Source organism: Gadus morhua, chromosome 21, assembly GCF_902167405.1.
Source record: "Gadus morhua chromosome 21, gadMor3.0, whole genome shotgun sequence".
Classification (NCBI taxonomy): Eukaryota; Metazoa; Chordata; class Actinopteri; order Gadiformes; family Gadidae; genus Gadus; species Gadus morhua.
Window position 1 is genome coordinate 1,763,881 of NC_044068.1, and position 19,150 is coordinate 1,783,030.

Genomic DNA, 19,150 nt, shown 5'->3' on the forward strand with positions numbered 1-19,150 from the left:
GCACAAGGGCGCGCACGCCGTCGCAAATTCTTCACGAGATGTTGCGTCTTGGACAGATGAGACTTCTAAATGCAAAAGAGCACACAATAGTTTCACAGCTATTTGACTCCCCCTTTACCCAAGCCCACAAAAAGGGCAAGAAAAAAAAACTCCCTTGAATTAGCAAAGAAGAAATATTGAGAAGGAACGATCCAATCAGGGAAACGTTTAAAGCGATTTGATGCGATTTTTTTTATATTTGTATATACAGCAATACAAATGCATTACATATGTATTATTATAAAACATTTTTTAGTAAAAACACTTCAGCACAGCGGTGGGGCATGTTGACAAGAACATGATGAACTTTGGAGAACAACATCCCCCCCCCCACCCAAGCGCATTTAGAGGAGGGTTTCAAACTCCAACTCGGATTTGAACTCTGGTCCCACTCTTCGGTAACCACTCTTCACCCGTCAGACGACACTCGGCTGTGAGATGGTCGCTCCGCGGGGGACCAGGAGGACTCTCCCGCTGCTCTGCCTCCTCGTGGTCTGCCTGGACCGGACTCTGGCCTGGGACCTAGTCCTGCTGCACACCAACGACGTCCACGCCCGGATGGAGCCGACGAGCAGCGAATCGGGGAAGTGCGCCCCCGCCAAGGCTCCATGCTTCGCCGGGGTAGCGCGGAGGTACTGGCAGGTGAACGAAATCCGGAACCGCGAGAAGAACGTTCTCCTGCTGGACGCCGGGGACCAGTTCCAGGGGAGCGTCTGGTTCAACTTCTACAAGGGCGCCGAGGCGGCTTTCTTCATGAACCGTCTGCGGTACGACGCGATGGTAGGCGCCTCCACCTCCTCTACTTCGGAGCTCCTCTACTTCGGAGCTCCTCTACTTCGGAGCTCCTCCACCTCGGAGCTCCTCCACCTCGGTGGTTCTCTGTCAGAAGTGATCAGGAACCGCCGCCTATAACGCGTGTGTTACATGGCGAGGGATGCGTGAGAGATAGTCGGGATCGAGCGGGACAAGTCTGGATTTATTGTGTTGGGATAAACTTATTGGAGTCATTGTTGAATATTCAGTTCAAGGAGCTCCTGTTTACCTTGGAAAGAGCGTTTTAATCCAACAGAGCCTGCAGCTCCGACGGAGACACGTGACCAGGAGAGGAACCCGTTTTCCTCAGCGCACGGAGAGGAAAACGGTGTAAACAGTTAGAATTTCTGCGAGCCAACCTATAATTAGACTGAATATACACCAGAGTCTGGTTCACCAACCTACATCAGGTCTGGGAAGAGTAGACTGAAGGCAGCGACCTAAACCAGACACAAAGACAAACATAGTGTTGTTGAATTGAGTTTCATTGAGTTTCAAATAAATCCCCTTATACGTATATTTCCAACTGTATTCGGTTTTTCGGAGATTAAAGCAGAACGTCAGGTCTTTACGGGGAAATGGAGCCCGCCGCCTCCCCAAACACAACCCGGACTGACGTTCCTCCTCTGCCTGCTCCTCCGAGGCTCCAGCTGACCGTCCGTCCCTCCGTCCGCAGGCGCTGGGGAACCACGAGTTTGACAACGGCGTGGAGGGTCTGGTGAAGCCCTTTCTGGAGGACGTGCGGTTCCCCGTGCTCAGCGCCAACCTAAACGCCATCTTGGCGCCGAAGATAGACGGCCGCTTCGAGCCCTACAAGATCCTGACGGTGGACGGGCAGGAGGTGGGCATCGTGGGCTACACCTCCCAGGAGACCCCCTCCCTCTCCCAGCCAGGTAACCTCCCCCCTCCTGATGCTCCATTGGGTCGATTGGTTGGTGGTCTCTCCGGTCACCTGGGTCCTGGACCCACTGCGGGTGTGTGTCTGTCTGTCCGTTAACATTCTGCTCACCAGTCTCTACTCCTGTTCACCAGTCTTTCCTTCTGTCTCTCCTTCTGTCTCTCCTCCTGTCTCTCCTCCTGTCTCCTTCTGTCTCTCCTCCTGTCTCCTCCTGTCTCTCCTTCTGTCTCTCCTTCTCTCTCGCCTTCTGTCTCTCCTCCTGTCTCTCCTCCTGTTCACCAGTCTCTCCTCCTGTTCACCAGTCTCTCCTCCTGTCTCTCCTCCTGTCTCTCCTCCTGTTCACCAGTCCCTCCTTCTGTCTCTCCTTCTGTCTCTCCTTCTCTCTCGCCTTCTGTCTCTCCTCCTGTCTCTCCTCCTGTTCACCAGTTTCTCCTTCTGTCTGTCCTTCTGTTCATCTGTCTCTCCTTCTGTCCACCAGTTTCTCCTTCTCCCTCTCCTTCTGTCTCTCCTTCTCCCTCTCCTCTTGTCTCTCCTGTTCACCAGTCTCTCCTCCTGTCTCTCCTCCTGTTCACCAGTCTCTCCTCCTGTCTCTCCTCCTGTTCACCAGTCTCTCCTCCTGTCTCTCCTCCTGTTCACCAGTCTCTCCTCCTGTCTCTCCTCCTGTTCACCAGTCTCTCCTCCTGTCTCTCCTCCTGTTCACCAGTCCCTCCTTCTGTCTCTCCTTCTGTTCGTCTGTATCTCCTCTATCGTTAGTCTCTCCTTCTGAAGTAACAAACACTTGACTACATTCCAGTCAGTGAAGTCCGCCGGTGGTGGGACTCCATTACCCAGAATGCTCTGCTCTCCCTCAGGACCCAACCTGGTGTTCGGGGAGGAGGTGGCCGCGGTCCAGCTGCAGGTAGACAAGCTGCTGACTCTGGGGGTCAACAAGATCATCGCCCTGGGTCACTCGGGCTTCACCAAAGACCAGGAGATCGCCAGGAAGGTCCGCGGGCTGGACGTGGTGATCGGGGGACACACAAACACCTTCCTGTACACAGGTACACACACATAGCTACACAACACCTTCATATAACCACACAAACACCTTCCTGTACACAGCTACACACACATCGCTACACAACACCTTCCTGTACACAGGTACACAAACCTAACTGCACCAACACCTTTTTGTATACAGATCATTTATACACAACAAACGACACACACAGAGAAGCACACGCGCACACAACATGGTCCCAGGACAGAAGATGTCCACTGAGGTCCCCACTGACCGTTATCTAACCCATGGTATCAGGGGATCTGTTTAGTGTGTCCTTCAGTCCTTGCAGTTGTGTATGCGAACCGGCCCGTAGTACTTTAGGCGCGCTCTCTCTCTCGGTGTCGTTCTGAGCTCCAGATCTGGGAGCAGAGCCAAGAACAGCAGAGCGCCCAGGGGTACCCAAAGCTACTCTTCAAGAAACGCCAGGAACGGGAGTTTCCCTTTGACCGGCCAACGCCAACATGTTATTTAAAGCTCTTATCGAGAGACTTCCGCAGAGAGCAGACACACAAAGGCCTGTGTCAACAACCCCCGCCCCAGCTCTCAGACGTTAATCTGCGTCTCCACAGGAACCCCCCCGTCCACTGAGGTCCCGGCGGGGGACTATCCCTTCCTTGTGCAGTCCGACCACGGCGGGACCGTCCCGGTGGTGCAGGCCTACGCCTTCGGGAAGTACCTGGGCCACCTGAAGCTGACCTTCGACCAGGAGGGGAATGTGATGGAGGCCAAAGGGAACCCCATCCTACTGGACAGCAACGTTCCTGAAGGTAGGGCTGCACGCACGCACGCACACGCACACACACACACACACACACACACACACACACACACACACACACACACACACACACACACACACACACACACACACAATAGCTTCCATGTTATGTGACCCAGTGTCTCCACATTATTCCAGAAAATATGAGTCACCCAAGTCTTACTGTTCCTCTCAAAGTGCACCAGGTTGACGCATTCGAGGTTAAAAGGCACCAAACTCTCTCCTGTTGACTCTGTCCTGTCAGTGCGGCTCTCCTGAAAAAAATAGTGAATACCGCTGGGTTAGGGTTAGGGTTAGGGTTAGAGGGTTAGGAGCAGAAGGGCGCCTAGCGCAGGGCCGCTGTAACCAGCGGGTCTCTGACCGCGCCCACCAGGGAGGGAGCAGCCCGGAGAGAACAACCGTTGAACTAAATGTCATCTGTTAGAAAAGACACACAGTTAGCTAACGCTAGCTGAGCTAACGGGGTCTGAGCTGAGCCTAAGGGGGTCATCCTGGTCTAAGGGGGTCATCCTGGTCTAAGAGGGTCATGCTGGTCTAAGAGGGTCATCCTGGTCTAACGGGGTCTGGGTGGGGTCATGCTGGTCTAAGGGGGTCATTCTGGTCTAGCGGGGTCTGGGTGGGGTCATGCTGGTCTAAGGGGGTCATTCTGGTCTAAGAGGGTCATCCTGGTCTAAGGGGGTCTGGGTGGGGTCATGCTGGTCTAAGGGGGTCATCCTGGTCTTAAGGTACGGCCACACCAACCGCGTTGCTCGCGTTAGGGGCGTCGAAAATCGTCATTTTTGCATAGGGAACCATTGGTCTAGGCGCGGTACACGCGTTGAAGCGTTGAAGCGTTGCGTTAGTGGCGTTAGACGCGGCAGTTGCACGTAATTACGCACGTAAACGCAGTAACGCGCCCAACGCACCAACGCCCGGAGTTCAAAAAATGGAACTTTCAACGCTCCAACGCGTGACGCTTAGCCAATCAGCGTGGAGCTTGACCCGACGTCACTGGCAGAGAGTAGTGACGCTTGCACAGAAGCATATGGCGGACATCTTTCTTTATTCTGGGTGGAAATAGTAACATAGTTACGCCATTAAATGCGTTTATGGAAACATTTTTAGCGAGAAATGTTTATTTTACTTTCATAATGTTCGCTCGGTGAATGTGAAGGATGTTTGGTTTGATAGTTATGACGAAGAGGGAACGCTCCGTTCATTTGCATGGACAGGGACTCATCTAGCGGCGTTGGCGCGTTGACGCGTTGGACGCGTTGAACCATCACACAATGATCAAGCGTCAGGTTAGACGCGTTACTCGCGGTCTAAGGGGTTCATGCTGGTCTAAGGGGGTCTAAGGGGGTCATGCTGGTCTAAGGGGTTCATGCTGGTCTAAGGGGGTCTAAGGGGTTCATGCTGGTCTAAGGGGGTCTAAGGGGGTCATGCTGGTCTAAGGGGTTCATGCTGGTCTAAGGGGGTCTAAGGGGGTCATGCTGGTCTAAGGGGGTCTAAGGGGGTCATGCTGGTCTAAGGGGGTCTAAGGGGGTCATGCTGGTCTAAGGGGGTCTAAGGGGGTCATGCTGGTCTAAGGGGGTCTGCTGGTCTAAGGGGTTCATGCTGGTCTAAGGGGGTCTAAGGGGGTCATGCTGGTCTAAGGGGTTCATGCTGGTCTAAGGGGGTCTAAGGGGGTCATGCTGGTCTAAGGGGGTCTAAGGGGGTCATGCTGGTCTAAGGGGGTCATGCTGGTCTAAGGGGGTCTGCTGGTCTAAGGGGGTCTAAGGGGGTCATGCTGGTCTAAGGGGGTCTAAGGGGGTCATGCTGGTCTAAGGGGGTCTAAGGGGGTCATGCTGGTCTAAGGGGGTCATGCTGGTCTAAGGGGGTCTGCTGGTCTAAGGGGGTCTAAGGGGGTCATGCTGGTCTAAGGGGGTCTAAGGGGGTCATGCTGGTCTAAGGGGGTCTAAGGGGGTCATGCTGGTCTAAGGGGGTCTAAGGGGGTCATGCTGGTCTAAGGGGGTCATGCTGGTCTAAGGGGGTCTAAGGGGGTCATGCTGGTCTAAGGGGGTCTAAGGGGGTCATGCTGGTCTAAGGGGGTCTAAGGGGGTCATGCTGGTCTAAGGGGGTCTGCTGGTCTAAGGGGGTCTAAGGGGGTCATGCTGGTCTAAGGGGGTCTAAGGGGGTCATGCTGGTCTAAGGGGGTCATGCTGGTCTAAGGGGGTCTAAGGGGGTCTGCTGGTCTAAGGGGGTCTGCTGGTCTTCCAGATGCGTCGGTGGCGGCCGAGGTGTTGACCTGGAGGCAGAACCTGACCGTGTACTCGTCCAAGACGGTGGGGAAGACGCTGGTGTTCCTGAACGGGACCTTCGAGGAATGCCGCTTCCGGGAGTGCAACCTGGGGAACCTCATCTGTGACGCCATGGTGAGACTCCGCCCTCTGGGGATGACTCCGCCCCCTAGCGAGACTCCGCCCACTGGGGACTGGTGGAGGGTCGCCATGGTGAGACTCCGCCCTCAGGGGATGACTCCGCCCCCTAGCGAGACTCCGCCCACTGGGGACTGGTGGAGGGTCGCCATGGTGAGACTCCGCCCTCTGGGGATGACTCCGCCCCCTAGCGAGACTCCGCCCACAGGGGACTGGTGGAGGGTCGCCATGGTGAGACTCCGCCCTTTCGGGATGACTCCAGCCACTTGGGACGCAGGGCCTTACCATTGGTTCTTCCTAAGCATTCGGTCCACTAGTGACATCACTAGTGGAGTGACCAATCAGGGGTATGATGGACCGGTCACGGCCAATCAACCTCAAGCAGCAACCGAACAGGGGCCCTCAAAGCGTGCCTGGGACGTTGGGGTTGAGACAGACGTTAGGGGGGACTCTAGTCCAGGGCCGGGGTCCTCTGACGTTAGGGGGGACTCTAGTCCAGGGCCGGGGTCCTCTGACGTTAGGGGGGACTCTAGTCCAGGGCGGGGGTCCTCTGACGTTAGGGGGGACTCTAGTCCAGGGCGGGGGTCCTCTGATGTTAGGGGGGACTCTAGTCCAGGGCCGGGGTCCTCTGACGTTAGGGGGGACTCTAGTCCAGGGCGGGGGTCCTCTGACGTTAGGGGGGACTCTAGTCCAGGGCCGGGGTCCTCTGACGTTAGGGGGGACTCTAGTCCAGGGCCGGGGTCCTCTGACGTTAGGGGGGACTCTAGTCCAGGGCGGGGGTCCTCTGACGTTAGGGGGGACTCTAGTCCAGGGCCGGGGTCCTCTGACGTTAGGGGGGACTCTAGTCCAGGGCCGGGGTCCTCTGACGTTAGGGGGGACTCTAGTCCAGGGCGGGGGTCCTCTGACGTTAGGGGGGACTCTAGTCCAGGGCCGGGGTCCTCTGACGTTAGGGGGGACTCTAGTCCAGGGCCGGGGTCCTCTGACGTTAGGGGGGACTCTAGTCCAGGGCCGGGGTCCTCTGACGTTAGGGGGGACTCTAGTCCAGGGCGGGGGTCCTCTGACGTTAGGGGGGACTCTAGTCCAGGGCGGGGGTCCTCTGACGTTGGGGGGGACTCTAGTCCAGGGCCGGGGTCCTCTGACGTTAGGGGGGACTCTAGTCCAGGGCGGGGGTCCTCTGACGTTAGGGGGGACTCTAGTCCCAGGCCGGGGTCCTGGTTGGTCCTCTGACGTTAAAGGTAGGGATGTGTCGGTCGCGACTGATTCGTTACAACGAACGAATCCCGAACGTGAACGACAAGAACTGGTTCTCCAAAACAAGAAGAACTGGTTCTTTGATTCTTTTTTTTTAACATAAACCAAACATATGGTCACGTAAACAAAATATACAAACGAACAGAGCTCCGTCTCCCCGCGACTTCCATTGATTGAGTCTACAACTTTCTCAAAGATTCAGCCAATGAGAGGTAGCAATGGTGTTGGAATGGCACCTGGGTAAACCAATGACAAGGCGGTACCGTCGAATATGCGCGCTTTCTCTGTCTGACGTATCTTGGGTCATACCATTCGACTCATATATCCCCCTACATTTTTTCGAAAATAGACTTGACCTCCATCTGTTTATTGGATAAACGCATTTCCCAATCCCAGGAGTCTTTGCTCCATTCTACGTCAATTTAAGAACAAACAAAGAAATTAAACTGCAGTTCGTATTTTTTATTTATGACCATGCAAGTTCTGTAATGCCTGAACAATGAAGAATTAAATGTAAAGTAAAATAAAATTATAAATGTAAAACCATGAATGAAATATAGAGAGTAAGCAAGTGGTATAAATATTGGTGGGACGTTTGACATCCTATATAGCAGGTTTCCAAACGGCGGACTGCGGTCTTGACGGTCCTATCCGGACCCATGACCAATTAATAAAAAAAATAATTATAAAAAAAAGTTTTTTTATTTTTTATTTTTTTTAAGATGTAATCTGACGTAACGAACGAATCAAAACGAACGAATCAAATAAACGAATCGTTATAGTGAACTGAACTGAAAGAACTAGTTCCCGGAAAAGAATCATTTTGCCCATCCCTAGTTAAAGGAGGAGACCAGGGAGAGAGAGGGAGCGTTCAGGGTCACGGCAGCAGGCGTGTCTCAGCATGCTCTGCCATCAGGACAATCATTAGCATGTGTTAGCTTGCCGATCCAGCAGCTAACTCAGGATAATCATTAGCATGTGTTAGGATTCCGATCCAGCAGCTATGTTGAACCCATTCGCTAGGGGCTTGCGTGTGTTAACGTTGCCAACGTGCGCACATTCACTGCGTGTGCGTTGGCCCGTTAGCTGGGGGCTAGCGCGTGCTAACGGTAGCCTGCGGTTGGGTTCCAGATCCACAACAACATCAAGTACGCAGACGAGCTCCAGTGGAACCATGTGGCGGCCTGCATCCTGAACGGGGGGTCGGTGCGGACCTCCATCGACGAGAGGAGCGCCGACGGTGAGAGGGGGGGGAGAGGGAGGGGGGGAGGAGGGGGAGAGGGAGGGGGGGGTCGGTGTGGACCTCCATCGACGAGAGGAGCGACGACGGTGAGAGGGGGGGGGGAGAGAGGGAGGGAGGGGGAGACACAAGGGGGAGAGTGTGAGGGAGGGGGGAGACACAAGGTGAGGGAGGGGGGAGACACAAGGGGGAGAGTGGGAGGGAGGGGGGAGACAAGGTGAGGGAGGGGGGAGACACAAGGGGGAGAGTGGGAGGGAGGGGGGAGACACAAGGTGAGGGAGGGGGGAGACACAAGGGGGAGAGAGGGAGGGAGGGGGGAGACACAAGGGGAGGGAGGGGGGAGACGCGCGGGAGAGAGGGAGGGACGGGGAAGGGAGACCTCGGGGGGGTTGTAAGTGGGCCGAGGGGGGAAAAGAGAGAGACAGTAAGGGGGAGAGTGAGACGGGGGAGAGAGAGGAAGGGAGTGATCTAGAGACGGGAGAGAGGGACGACCTTGTAAGGAAACAGTGAGGCTGGAGTCGTGGCAACCATGTCTTCAGACGTTAGGATTGTTCATGGGAAGATCGACCGCTGAGTCAGTGCGGAGACGATGGGATACTGCGGCCACATCCGCCTCAACATCCCCCACATCCAACCTGGGGAACGGAAAGAAAGTAAAGACATGGGAATAGATAGCAAGTAAGAGATTTCTTCACCACCATCCAATAAAATCCCATAAAACCAAACCGTACAAAGCCCAAATCATTACAGACACAGCGCCCCTCAAAACCCGCCTCCAAAGACGACCTCCAGGCCTGTCCTCAGATCAGTCAGATGAACACAGGAGTGCTCAGATGGCTGTCGCTGTTCCACATGAACTGATGAGAGCGGTCAGTCTCACCTGAGGTTCTGCTCCCTCTGCTGACCTCACTCCTCAAGCATCTTAACAGGAGGGAGGGAGGGAGGGGAGAGAGGGAGGGAGGGGAGGGAGGGAGGGAGGGGAGAGAGGGAGAGGGAGGGGAGAGAGGGAGAGGGAGGGGAGAGAGGGAGGGAGGGGAGAGAGGGAGGGGAGAGAGGGAGGGAGGGGAGAGAGGGAGAGGGAGGGAGAGAGAGGGAGAGAGAGGGAGAGGGAGGGAGGGAGGGGAGAGAGGGAGAGGGAGGGGAGAGAGGGAGGGAGGGGAGAGAGGGAGAGGGAGGAGAGAGAGAGGGAGGGAGAGAGAGGGAGGGAGGGGAGAGAGGGAGGGAGGGAGGGGAGAGAGGGAGGGAGAGGGAGGGAGAGAGGGAGAGGGAGGAGAGAGAGAGGGAGGGAGGGAGAGAGAGGGAGGAAGGGAGGGAGAGAGGGAGGGAGAGAGGGAGAGGGAGGGAGGGGAGAGAGGGAGAGAGAGAGAGAGAGGGAGGGAGGGAGGGAGAGAGAGGGAGAGGGAGGGAGAGATGGAGAGAGGGCGAGAGAGAGAGAGAGAGGGAGGGAGGGAGAGAGAGAGAGAGAGAGAGAGAGGGAGAGAGAGGGAGGAAGGGAGGGAGAGAGAGGGAGGGAGAGAGTGGGAGGGAGAGAGAGAGAGGGAGGTAGGTAGAGAGAGGGAGGGAGCGAGGGCATATCTGCCGGGAAATCTTTCCATAAGCAGGATAGGAGCAATACGATTTGATAAGATTAGACATCTAACACTTGTCCAAGAGATACTAGAGGAGGGCACCTTTCCACCATCACACCATAGAACGTTGTAGCTGGTGTGTAGCTGGTGTGTAGCTGGTGTGTAGCTGGTGTGTAGCTGGTGTCAGGACCGGTACTGCCGGGCAGCAGGAAGTGTAACAACAAGGCTCTTATCGTCCCCATCCCGCAGTGACCCGTGTCCGGGCGAAGCCTCAAATTTCAAAGAGGTTTTTTCCTCTTAATCTAAAACACGAAATTAATTTCAGGCTTAGGCTGTGTTCTAGCTTTGTTCACTCTTACCACCTTTGACCTTTGACCCGGGTCTACCGCTGTGTCCCTGGTGCAGGGGACATCACGGTGGAGGACCCGGTCAGGGTGCGACCTTTGACCTTTGACCCTGTGCTCTGTGCAGGGGACATCACGGTGGAGGACCCGCTCAGGGTGCGACCTTTGACCCTGTGCTCTGTGCAGGGGACATCACGGTGGAGGACGACCTTTGACCCTGTGCTCTGTGCAGGGGACATCACGGTGGAGGACCTGCTTGCGGTGATGCCGTTCGGCGGGACCTTTGACCTGGTGCAGCTGAGCGGCGCCACGCTCCTCAGCGCCTTCGAGCACGCCGTGCGGCGCCACGGACAGTCCACCGGGGAGTTCCTGCAGGTGTCCGGTGAGCCCCCCGCCCTCCGGGACATCCCACAATGACCGCAGCTCTGTACAGTACAGTACAGGACGTGTGACGCGCCGACGTCCTACGCAGAGTTTAATTGTCGTCGTAGCACACGACGAAACACCGTTTGGCACTCTCGAGGCCAACACAACGTCTGCACAACGCAGCAGGTCGGAGGTCAGAGGTCAGAGTTAACTCCGCCCCCCCTCTCCCCAGGGATCCGGGTGGTGTACGACCTGTCCCGCCCCCCCGGCGCGCGCGTCCGCAGCCTGCGGGTGCTCTGCACCGAGTGCCGGGTGCCGCGCTACGAGCCGGTGGACCGGGGGGCGCTGTACAGGGTGGTGCTGCCCTCCTACCTGGTCGCCGGGGGCGACGGCTTCTCCATGATCCGAGACGAGAACGTCAAGCACGACTCGGGTGAGTGGCCGGGACGCCGGGGCGTTGCCGTGGGTTACACCTCCTGCTCTCTGGAGAGCTTCCTTTTGGCCCGTAAACCTCCGCCTGACTTTGTGGAGCCCGCCTTTCAAAGCGTTGTTGCTTTTAAAAGGCGGGCTCCACAAAGTCCCCACGAATGATGACCACTTCCTGTGCCTCTTTAGTCCTTCCTGTCAGCTCTGCAAGGGGTGCGGTCACAAAGCTGATGCAGATATGTCACGGTTTCGTTACAGAGATATTCTACCGAACAAAAACGCGTTCACTCGAGCTTGCCTGCCTTCAGAAGATGTCGATATGAAGGCTGATATGTGAGGTTATTCTCATACACTGTACTGACTTTGAGACTAGGAAAGTTCCAGCTTGCTGGGATGCGTCTGGCGAACTCCTTGCTATAATGCTGTCCAAAGTGGCAGTTCTCTTTGGGGAGCGTGAGAAAAGGAAGAAAAACCACTGATGTCAGAGAGGAAGCCACGCTCAACTCCTCAATTACAAGGGTAATTGAGGACACGGCCTGTTGCGTAACCAAATTCAGTCGGTGTGCGTGACGGTGTATGACGTGGGCATTGGGATAAATGTCCTGAACCTCCCTCCACCTGTTGCTCCTCGCATCACACTCGCTCCATCATATGTTTGTGCCATCATCAGCATGTCTCTTTCCACCTCATCCTCCGCTGAACAAACGACACCCAATTGTTACAGAAGTACATTAGAGATGGCCTCTGCAGTCGTGCCTCCATTGATTTGTTTGAAACAAAAAAACCTGTGCTTCGTCTATGTAACGAAACACAACAACGAATTGGCAATGGGTTGAAACAACGTCGTTCCGTTGGCCTGCACTGCAAGGAATTCTTTGTTTTTCAGATCCTGTATAATGCGACTCTCATTCTGAATGAGGTTGGACGTACCTTTGAACACCGTGGCCTTCTCCAGACGTTCTCTCAGTGCGCTATCCAATGATGCTACTAAACCCACTAAGCCCAGGAAGACACCAGGTCTATCTGATGATTCACTCGTTATCTCCTCTTGAGAGCCAGTTCGAATGCTCCACAGAGTTGTACACAGTCAATGAACTTGGACAGAAAGTGTCGGTTGTTGTCGACCTCCTTACTGTGATTCCTCACACTGACATGATAGCCCTCGTCCAGCTGCGCAGCAATATTAACTTGACCTAGCATGGCAAGCTTCATTGGACAATGTAAATGTGCTTTGCTTGTTTCATGTTTCTTAGCTCGTTCCGAAAAGTGCTTCACATCACTCACACCCGTCATCCATATATCCCCTTGTCCCCTTATCCTGTGCACACACTTGCTTGGAAAAGTAGACATCGGAAACAAAAAACAGTGTTTCTCATTGAGCTACCACATTTTTTCTTCTCATACCATGCCAGTTCTGTTGTACGTTTTCCCCCATCCTTCATTTGTTGGATAATGTTAATATCCGGTCTGTTCGGGCCAAGTTGTTGGATGGCTAATTAATCTTCTGATTTTAACCTCTCAGATGGTAATAACTACTATTAACTACTGTGAGCTGGTCATCATGTGTCCATAAAGACCAACATAGGGGGAAGAGAGAGAGAGGAGACAGTAAACACCCTGTGTTGGAAAGGCTCGACACACAACTGTAGTAGAGTTTAATCAACAATCTGCTATCTAAAGTGGACTTGGCCCTCAGATGACTCCAGCTGTTCCTTCCTGTCTGAACTGCTAACGAGTTAACGAGCCGCCAACCCCTCAGATTCAAAACATCTCTTTTCTTCATCAACAATCACCCTGTAATGTTTAACACCAGAATACAAATCTTTAAATACATGTTAAAAAATGTAACACCACAAGATATGGGTACTGGCCCTTTAATTGTTTACCCTGCGTTGCCACGGCGACTCAGCGTTCCAACTCACCATCACTGGAGGGTTTGGACCAGGGATGGCAATGAACTTTTTTGCCCACCAGCCACTGTGGCAGGTAGATTAAAAAATCTACCAGTCACTCATCTTTTTTACCAGCCATGTTTAAAATAAAAGCCATGTTTAAAAAAAGTATAAAAGCCTTTTTATACGCTATTTTTTTTTTTTATAAATGCGTAAATTCTGAACAATATAATAGTAACAATAGATAAGAAAAGTGTTTTTCATACACATTTTTTTCCATCAGAAGTGATTTTTACTGTAAGTAGGTTCTACCAAGGAACTGAGTTGAAAACGTTACACTCTTACCGATAAACAATACACAGGTATCTGCCATGTTAAGTCCTGTTTATTTCAAAGGTGTTATGAAGTTTTGGGATAATTCATCTATACAAAGTATTTTCAATAAAAAACGAATCGACATATTAACAATAAAACAACATGCATGGCTACACCATCATAAGTCAATTTATTTTTATATTTACATGTGACTAAATACAAATTTGTCCACAGACATGGTAACTAACGTATGACACTTTCTTTCTGTTCAATAGTCTAGATATAAATTTATCAATCAACTGTATGAGAAAATTGTTAATGTTTGTCCCTATAAAACAATAATGGTAAAAAAGTAAATACAAACACGATGGTAACTGAGTAGGTCAAACCGTCCAATCTGAAGGCTCTACTTAACCACGCCCCCTACTCACTTCCACCAATGCGAAGCGAACAGAACTGAGTAGGGGAGGGCCTAGCCTAACTAGTTTGTAAACGACCCAGAGAAACGCAACACAAATTCAATGTAAACATGTATGAGGCTTTAATAAAATCCCGGACGATTTTGAAATTCCGCAAAACATTGTCTCAAAAAGAGGGCATGTCCGGGCAAAAGAGGACGTATGGTTAGGCCTACCCTACATACGGGAAACACATTTGATTCCTACCTGTAACACTGTTAAATAGCGGCCCAAATTGGTTGGCGCTATCCTGGTAATTTCTCTGCGTGAGAAATACAAAGTGTGGCGTGTGAGCGTGTGCATGGGTTGAATTCATGGGACAAGCCCCAGGAATCTCCCACTTCCGTCTTCCATGAAAGAGAACCAAACTAATTCACACAATAGCGTTCGTGCAAATCTAGCATTAAAGGTTAATTTAAGGAAGTTCTCTCCGGTCACGCTAGAGAGAACTGAGAAATCTGAAATTCTCAGAATTCTGGCTCTGCAAATTATTGCGCGCTTCCATACCGCCCTAGATTCCCCCACCCCCACAAAGATTTTTTCCTGTAGAAGCCTATGGTGGAAACCGATACGCCCTCTTAACCACAAAATGTCTGAGTCACTTCTAGGGAAGTAAATCTGTGCCATCGGATTTTGAAAATAAAAAGCCATTGAACTCTAAGCACTGAATATTTATGCATTGAAATAACGTATTTGGATTTGAATGGAACTCCTATTCAGCTTTATTTTTCAATGTTAAAAATTCAAAATCAAAGATTCAATGTCAAAAACTCAAAAACAACTTGGGACGTTTATTACGTTGAAATTCAAATCCAGATACCTTATTTCAATGCATAAATATTCAGTGCTTAGAATTCAATTGCTTTTTATTTTCAAAATCCGATGCCACAGATTTACTTCCATACACTTCTCTTTCGTCATGCTTAACTGATCATACCTCTCTCTCGTTTGTTACACAAATCTTACCATGGACACTTCCCGAACCCCTCTCAAATTTCAGCCAGCCAGACAATTCACGTCACAGTCACGTCTGTTAATTTATGAATGGAATTCTGAACGTGTCCCGCCTCCGCAATAGCCATGCTGCCTTGCGCGCAATTTCATTTTGCGCTGCGAGGCAGCCTGGATTCCATGGATCCGATTTTCGCCTGAGATGGGGAACCAATCACAGAACGGGGAGGGACGGCAAGACGATGACGACGTCTATGCGACACACCCATCGTCTTCGTCCGAATTGCGTGTGTCTCACGCCGAATGCGTGAGACTCGAGAGCTGTTAGTTACCGGTATATTATCCCGGATGTTGACAGTCGCAGATCAGCAAGAGAGGCGTAGAAGAAGAAGGGGGCCGGATGTTGACAGTAATGGTTGTGGAACTGTGCAGCGCCGTATGACGAATGTATTGAATATGCAAATTTGTTTGGACCTGACTTGAAAGTATTACCCGACACAGTGGCGGGTGAAGTGACACGATTCACCCGCCACCATACAAATCCACCCGCAAATGGCGTGTGGCGGGTGTTCATTTCCATCCCTGGTTTGGACGCTATGAAGCCTATTAAGCGTTTCACAGTCCCTGGGGGAGCCTCTACGGCCCCCCTGCAGTGTTGCCAGATTGGGCATTGGGCACATTTCCAGCCCAATCTGGCAACACGTGCTGCTTCTCTGGGGTCCAGCTGTCCCACTGCGTTACAGCAGAACCTCTGATCCAGCAGCAGGTGTTGCCAGATTGGGCGGCTAATCCGGCCCAATCTGGCAACGCTGCCCCCCCTGTCGGGCCCTGACCCGGTCTGTGACCCCTCTGTGGTTCTGCCCTCCAGGGGACTTGGACATCTCGGTGTTGGTCAACTACATCAGCGAGCGGCAGAAGGTCCACCCCAGCCTGGAGGACCGGATCTCCTTCTACAAGAGCTCTGGGGGCCGGGCCACGGGGCCCGCCACACCGCTGCTGGTCGTCCTGCTGGGCCTGGTCTGGGCCCTCTACGGGGGTCTCTAGGGGCCCGCCTGGGCTGGGCCCTCTACGGGGGTCTCTAGGGGCCCGCCTGGGCTGGGCCCTCTACGGGGGTCTCTAGGGGCCGCAGGTCTGGGCCCTCCACTGGTGACCTGGTTTGCCCACAGTCCCTCTCTTTTTTGTACAAGACGCGATGACTTTTGGAGGAGCTCTTTGGTTATTTTAGCCACCACCACTCCGGGTGGGACCAACATGCTTTTAAAGGTTTTTAAAGTATTATTACATTTTATTTCCTACAGGAGTGCACGACTACACAAAGTCATTAAGACACAGACAGAGGAGCTAGCAGTTAGCTAGAGGAGCTAGCACTTTGACCTAGTCAATCTAAAAAAAAATAATATATATATATATATATATATATATATATATATTAGAATCAGATTTTAATAAATGATTTAATCTAATACATATGAAGTCAACAGAGGCGAAACAAAATTGAGTTTGGCCTCTGAGAAGGAAGGATTGGACACAGCGTTTACACCCGGTGAAAAGGGTCTGCTTATCCATCACCCAAGACCAGGACGAGGACCGGGACCGGGACCAGGACCAGGACCGGGATCAGGACCTGGCACTGGGATCAGGACCTGGACCTGGGATCAGGACCTGGACCTGGGTCAGGACCTGGACCGGGATCAGGACCTGGACCGGTATCAAGACCTGGACCTGGACCGGGATCAGGACCAGGACTGGGATCAGGACCTGGACATAGATCAGGATCAGGCACATTGCCAGGCCATGACTGTATTCAGAACCAGCTGACAGACCGGGTCTCATTCAGGGTCCATGACCGGCTCCACATCAAGTAGCTCACTGGTCAGCATTGTAGTTGTTTTGATAACCGGTATAAAGGGACACCTCGTTGGACAGGTTTCAGAGGAACTGAGTGAGGTCTGAGTGAGACCAGGACCTTTGGTCGGAGTTGGACCAGAGGTTCTGGTCGGAGTTAGTTCAGAGGCTCTGGTCTGAGTTAGTTCAGAGGCTCTGGTCTGAGTTAGTTCAGAGGCTCTGGTCTGAGTTAGTTCAGAGGCTCTGGTCTGAGTTAGTTCAGAGGCTCTGGTCCGAGTTAGTTCAGAGGTTCTGGTCTGAGTTAGTTCAGAGGCTCTGGTCTGAGTTGGACCAGAGGTTCTGGTCTGATTGGACCGAGATCAGACTGCACTGAGAACATTCAGCAGCAGAAAGGGAATAATAAATCTTTGGTGGACATCTGCTCACCAAAGATTTTCAGTTTTTTCCTTTTTTTAAGTTAGTTTTGTGTTTTGTATGAAGCTGGTTGTAATTACATTTTTATTTGTTGTCCGTTTTGAAATGTAAAGAAATAATTTGAGAGTAAAGAAATATTTTCTAGCCCTTTATCACCTCTTAATTAATTATGGTCCAATTAACTAATTGGACCATAATTCCGACTTGACGACCGTCTTAACGTTGTCTTCAGGGTCTAATTAGTTAAAGACGCTGAAGAAAAAGTGAAGACGTGCCTTAGGCTGAACGGTTTCCAGCCGTAGACGAATCTGCCATGATTTCCCAGAACTAATAATAAACATCTGCCATGTACACAATGTGTGTGTGAGTGTGCGTGTACATAAATCATCTGCTGTCAGTCGCTCAAGTGTCTGCAAAGCTGCTCTACGGCCCCCTCCTCCCCCCCCCCTCCTCCTCCTCCTTCCACCTCCTCCCCCCCCTCCTCCACCTGCTCCTCCTCCTCCTCCACCTCCTCCTCCTCCTGCTCCTCCTCCTCCTCCCCCTCCTGGGTGGCCTCCGGTCGTGGGAGAGTCCTGACCTCTGACCCCAGGATGCGGACCAGAAGTCAGCGACCGGTCGACGGGCACGTCCCGGGCCACGCTCCACACCCCCCCCCCCCCCCCCCCCCCCTCCCCAATGTGCAGACTTACGTGTTGCGTCACAGTTCCAGACGTTCCCATACCATTTTTTTCCTTCCCGATACCAAAGCCTATTCCTGAACTCGAGTATCGGCCGATACAGAGTATAAACGGATACAGCATTTAGCATTGTAACTACTAACAGCACTTGTTCTTATTGAAGGGTTCTCTTAGGATCCTCCACCTTGACGCTGTGCTCAGTCCGGACCCGGTCACGCCCACCTCTCGGAGCGCGTCCAATCAGATTACGGATCTGTTTTCCGTTCTAAAAGGGTTTCTAAACCCAGTAACGGGTTGGACGGGTCGATTCCCGACCGGACACTTATTGTGCGGCCTGAGACCGCGTCAACAGGACGTGAATCACTGAATGTTCCAGAAGGTTTTCTCCAGAAGGTCTGAGGACCTCGTAGGAGACGGGGGGGGGGGAGAACAATGCGGCTCTGTGTGGCAGAACCGTCGGTTCCTCTTCCGCTCAGGAATAACAAGTAAGGCCTCAGGGGAGAGCAGCGCAACACCAGGACACCAACACACTATCACACAAACACACTAGCATACACACACACACCAACACTACAATACACACACACACACCAACACACTACCATACACACACACCAACACACTACCATACACACACACTACCATACACACACACACTAACACACTACCACACACACACACTAGCATACACACACACACACCAACACACTAGCATACACACACACACACCAACACACTACCATACACACACACACACACTACCATACACACACACACACCAACACACTACCATACACACACACCAACACTACCGTACACACACACCAACACACTACCATACACACACACACCAACACACTACCATACACACACACACACCAACACACTACCACACAAACACACTAGCATACACACACACACCAACACACTACCATACACACACACACCAACACACTACCACACAAACACACTAGCATACACACACCAACACACAACCATACACACACACACCAACACACTACCATACACACACACCAACACACTACCATACACACACACACACCAACACTACAATACACACACTTCTATTCACACATATGCACACACACAACTAACACTTTCTCACTCATACTGCCATAAAAAGACACATTTTCTCGGTCACGCTCTCACTCACACACACACACACACACACAGCGCTTCGTGCCGTACGGTCGGCCTCTCTGAACGGAGAGAGGCTGGAACGGATCATCATGATGTGACAGTTGCTATGAGGCTGTTAAGTTGTTGCTTGGCAACAGATTAACTATCTGGACCTGCTAAAGCGAAGCTGACAGCCCGTGAAGGGCGTGAAAGAATAACATCAGAGCAAATATTAAAAGAATCGTAGAGCATGACACAGCCAGGTTGGGGGTTCAACTCCCACTGGTTAACCAATAA

The 19,150-nt window shown here is 52.3% G+C and overlaps 1 protein-coding gene across 1 annotated transcript; it reads left to right on the forward strand.

Annotated features, from left to right (window-relative positions):
* The first annotated feature begins 351 nt into the window (after positions 1-351).
* nt5e (5'-nucleotidase, ecto (CD73)) lies at positions 352-17,392 on the forward strand. The gene is made up of 9 exons (XM_030345150.1): positions 352-819; positions 1,529-1,745; positions 2,602-2,790; positions 3,362-3,559; positions 5,809-5,963; positions 8,349-8,457; positions 10,602-10,751; positions 10,968-11,168; positions 15,646-17,392. Exons 1-9 carry the CDS (start codon positions 478-480, stop codon positions 15,819-15,821), a joined length of 1,737 nt encoding a protein of 578 aa, XP_030201010.1. The 5' UTR covers positions 352-477; the 3' UTR covers positions 15,822-17,392.
* The last annotated feature ends 1,758 nt before the right edge of the window (positions 17,393-19,150 follow it).

What these genes read in the sequence shown, in the direction of transcription:
- nt5e (XM_030345150.1), top strand. Translation starts at nt 478, where the DNA reads ATGGTCGCTCCGCGGGGGACCAGGAGGACTCTCCCGCTGCTCTGCCTC. An exon ending in ACCTCATCTGTGACGCCATG is followed by an intron (nt 5,964 to 8,348) that starts GTGAGACTCCGC and finishes GTTGGGTTCCAG; the next exon opens with ATCCACAACAACATCAAGTA. An exon ending in GAACGTCAAGCACGACTCGG is followed by an intron (nt 11,169 to 15,645) that starts GTGAGTGGCCGG and finishes TCTGCCCTCCAG; the next exon opens with GGGACTTGGACATCTCGGTG.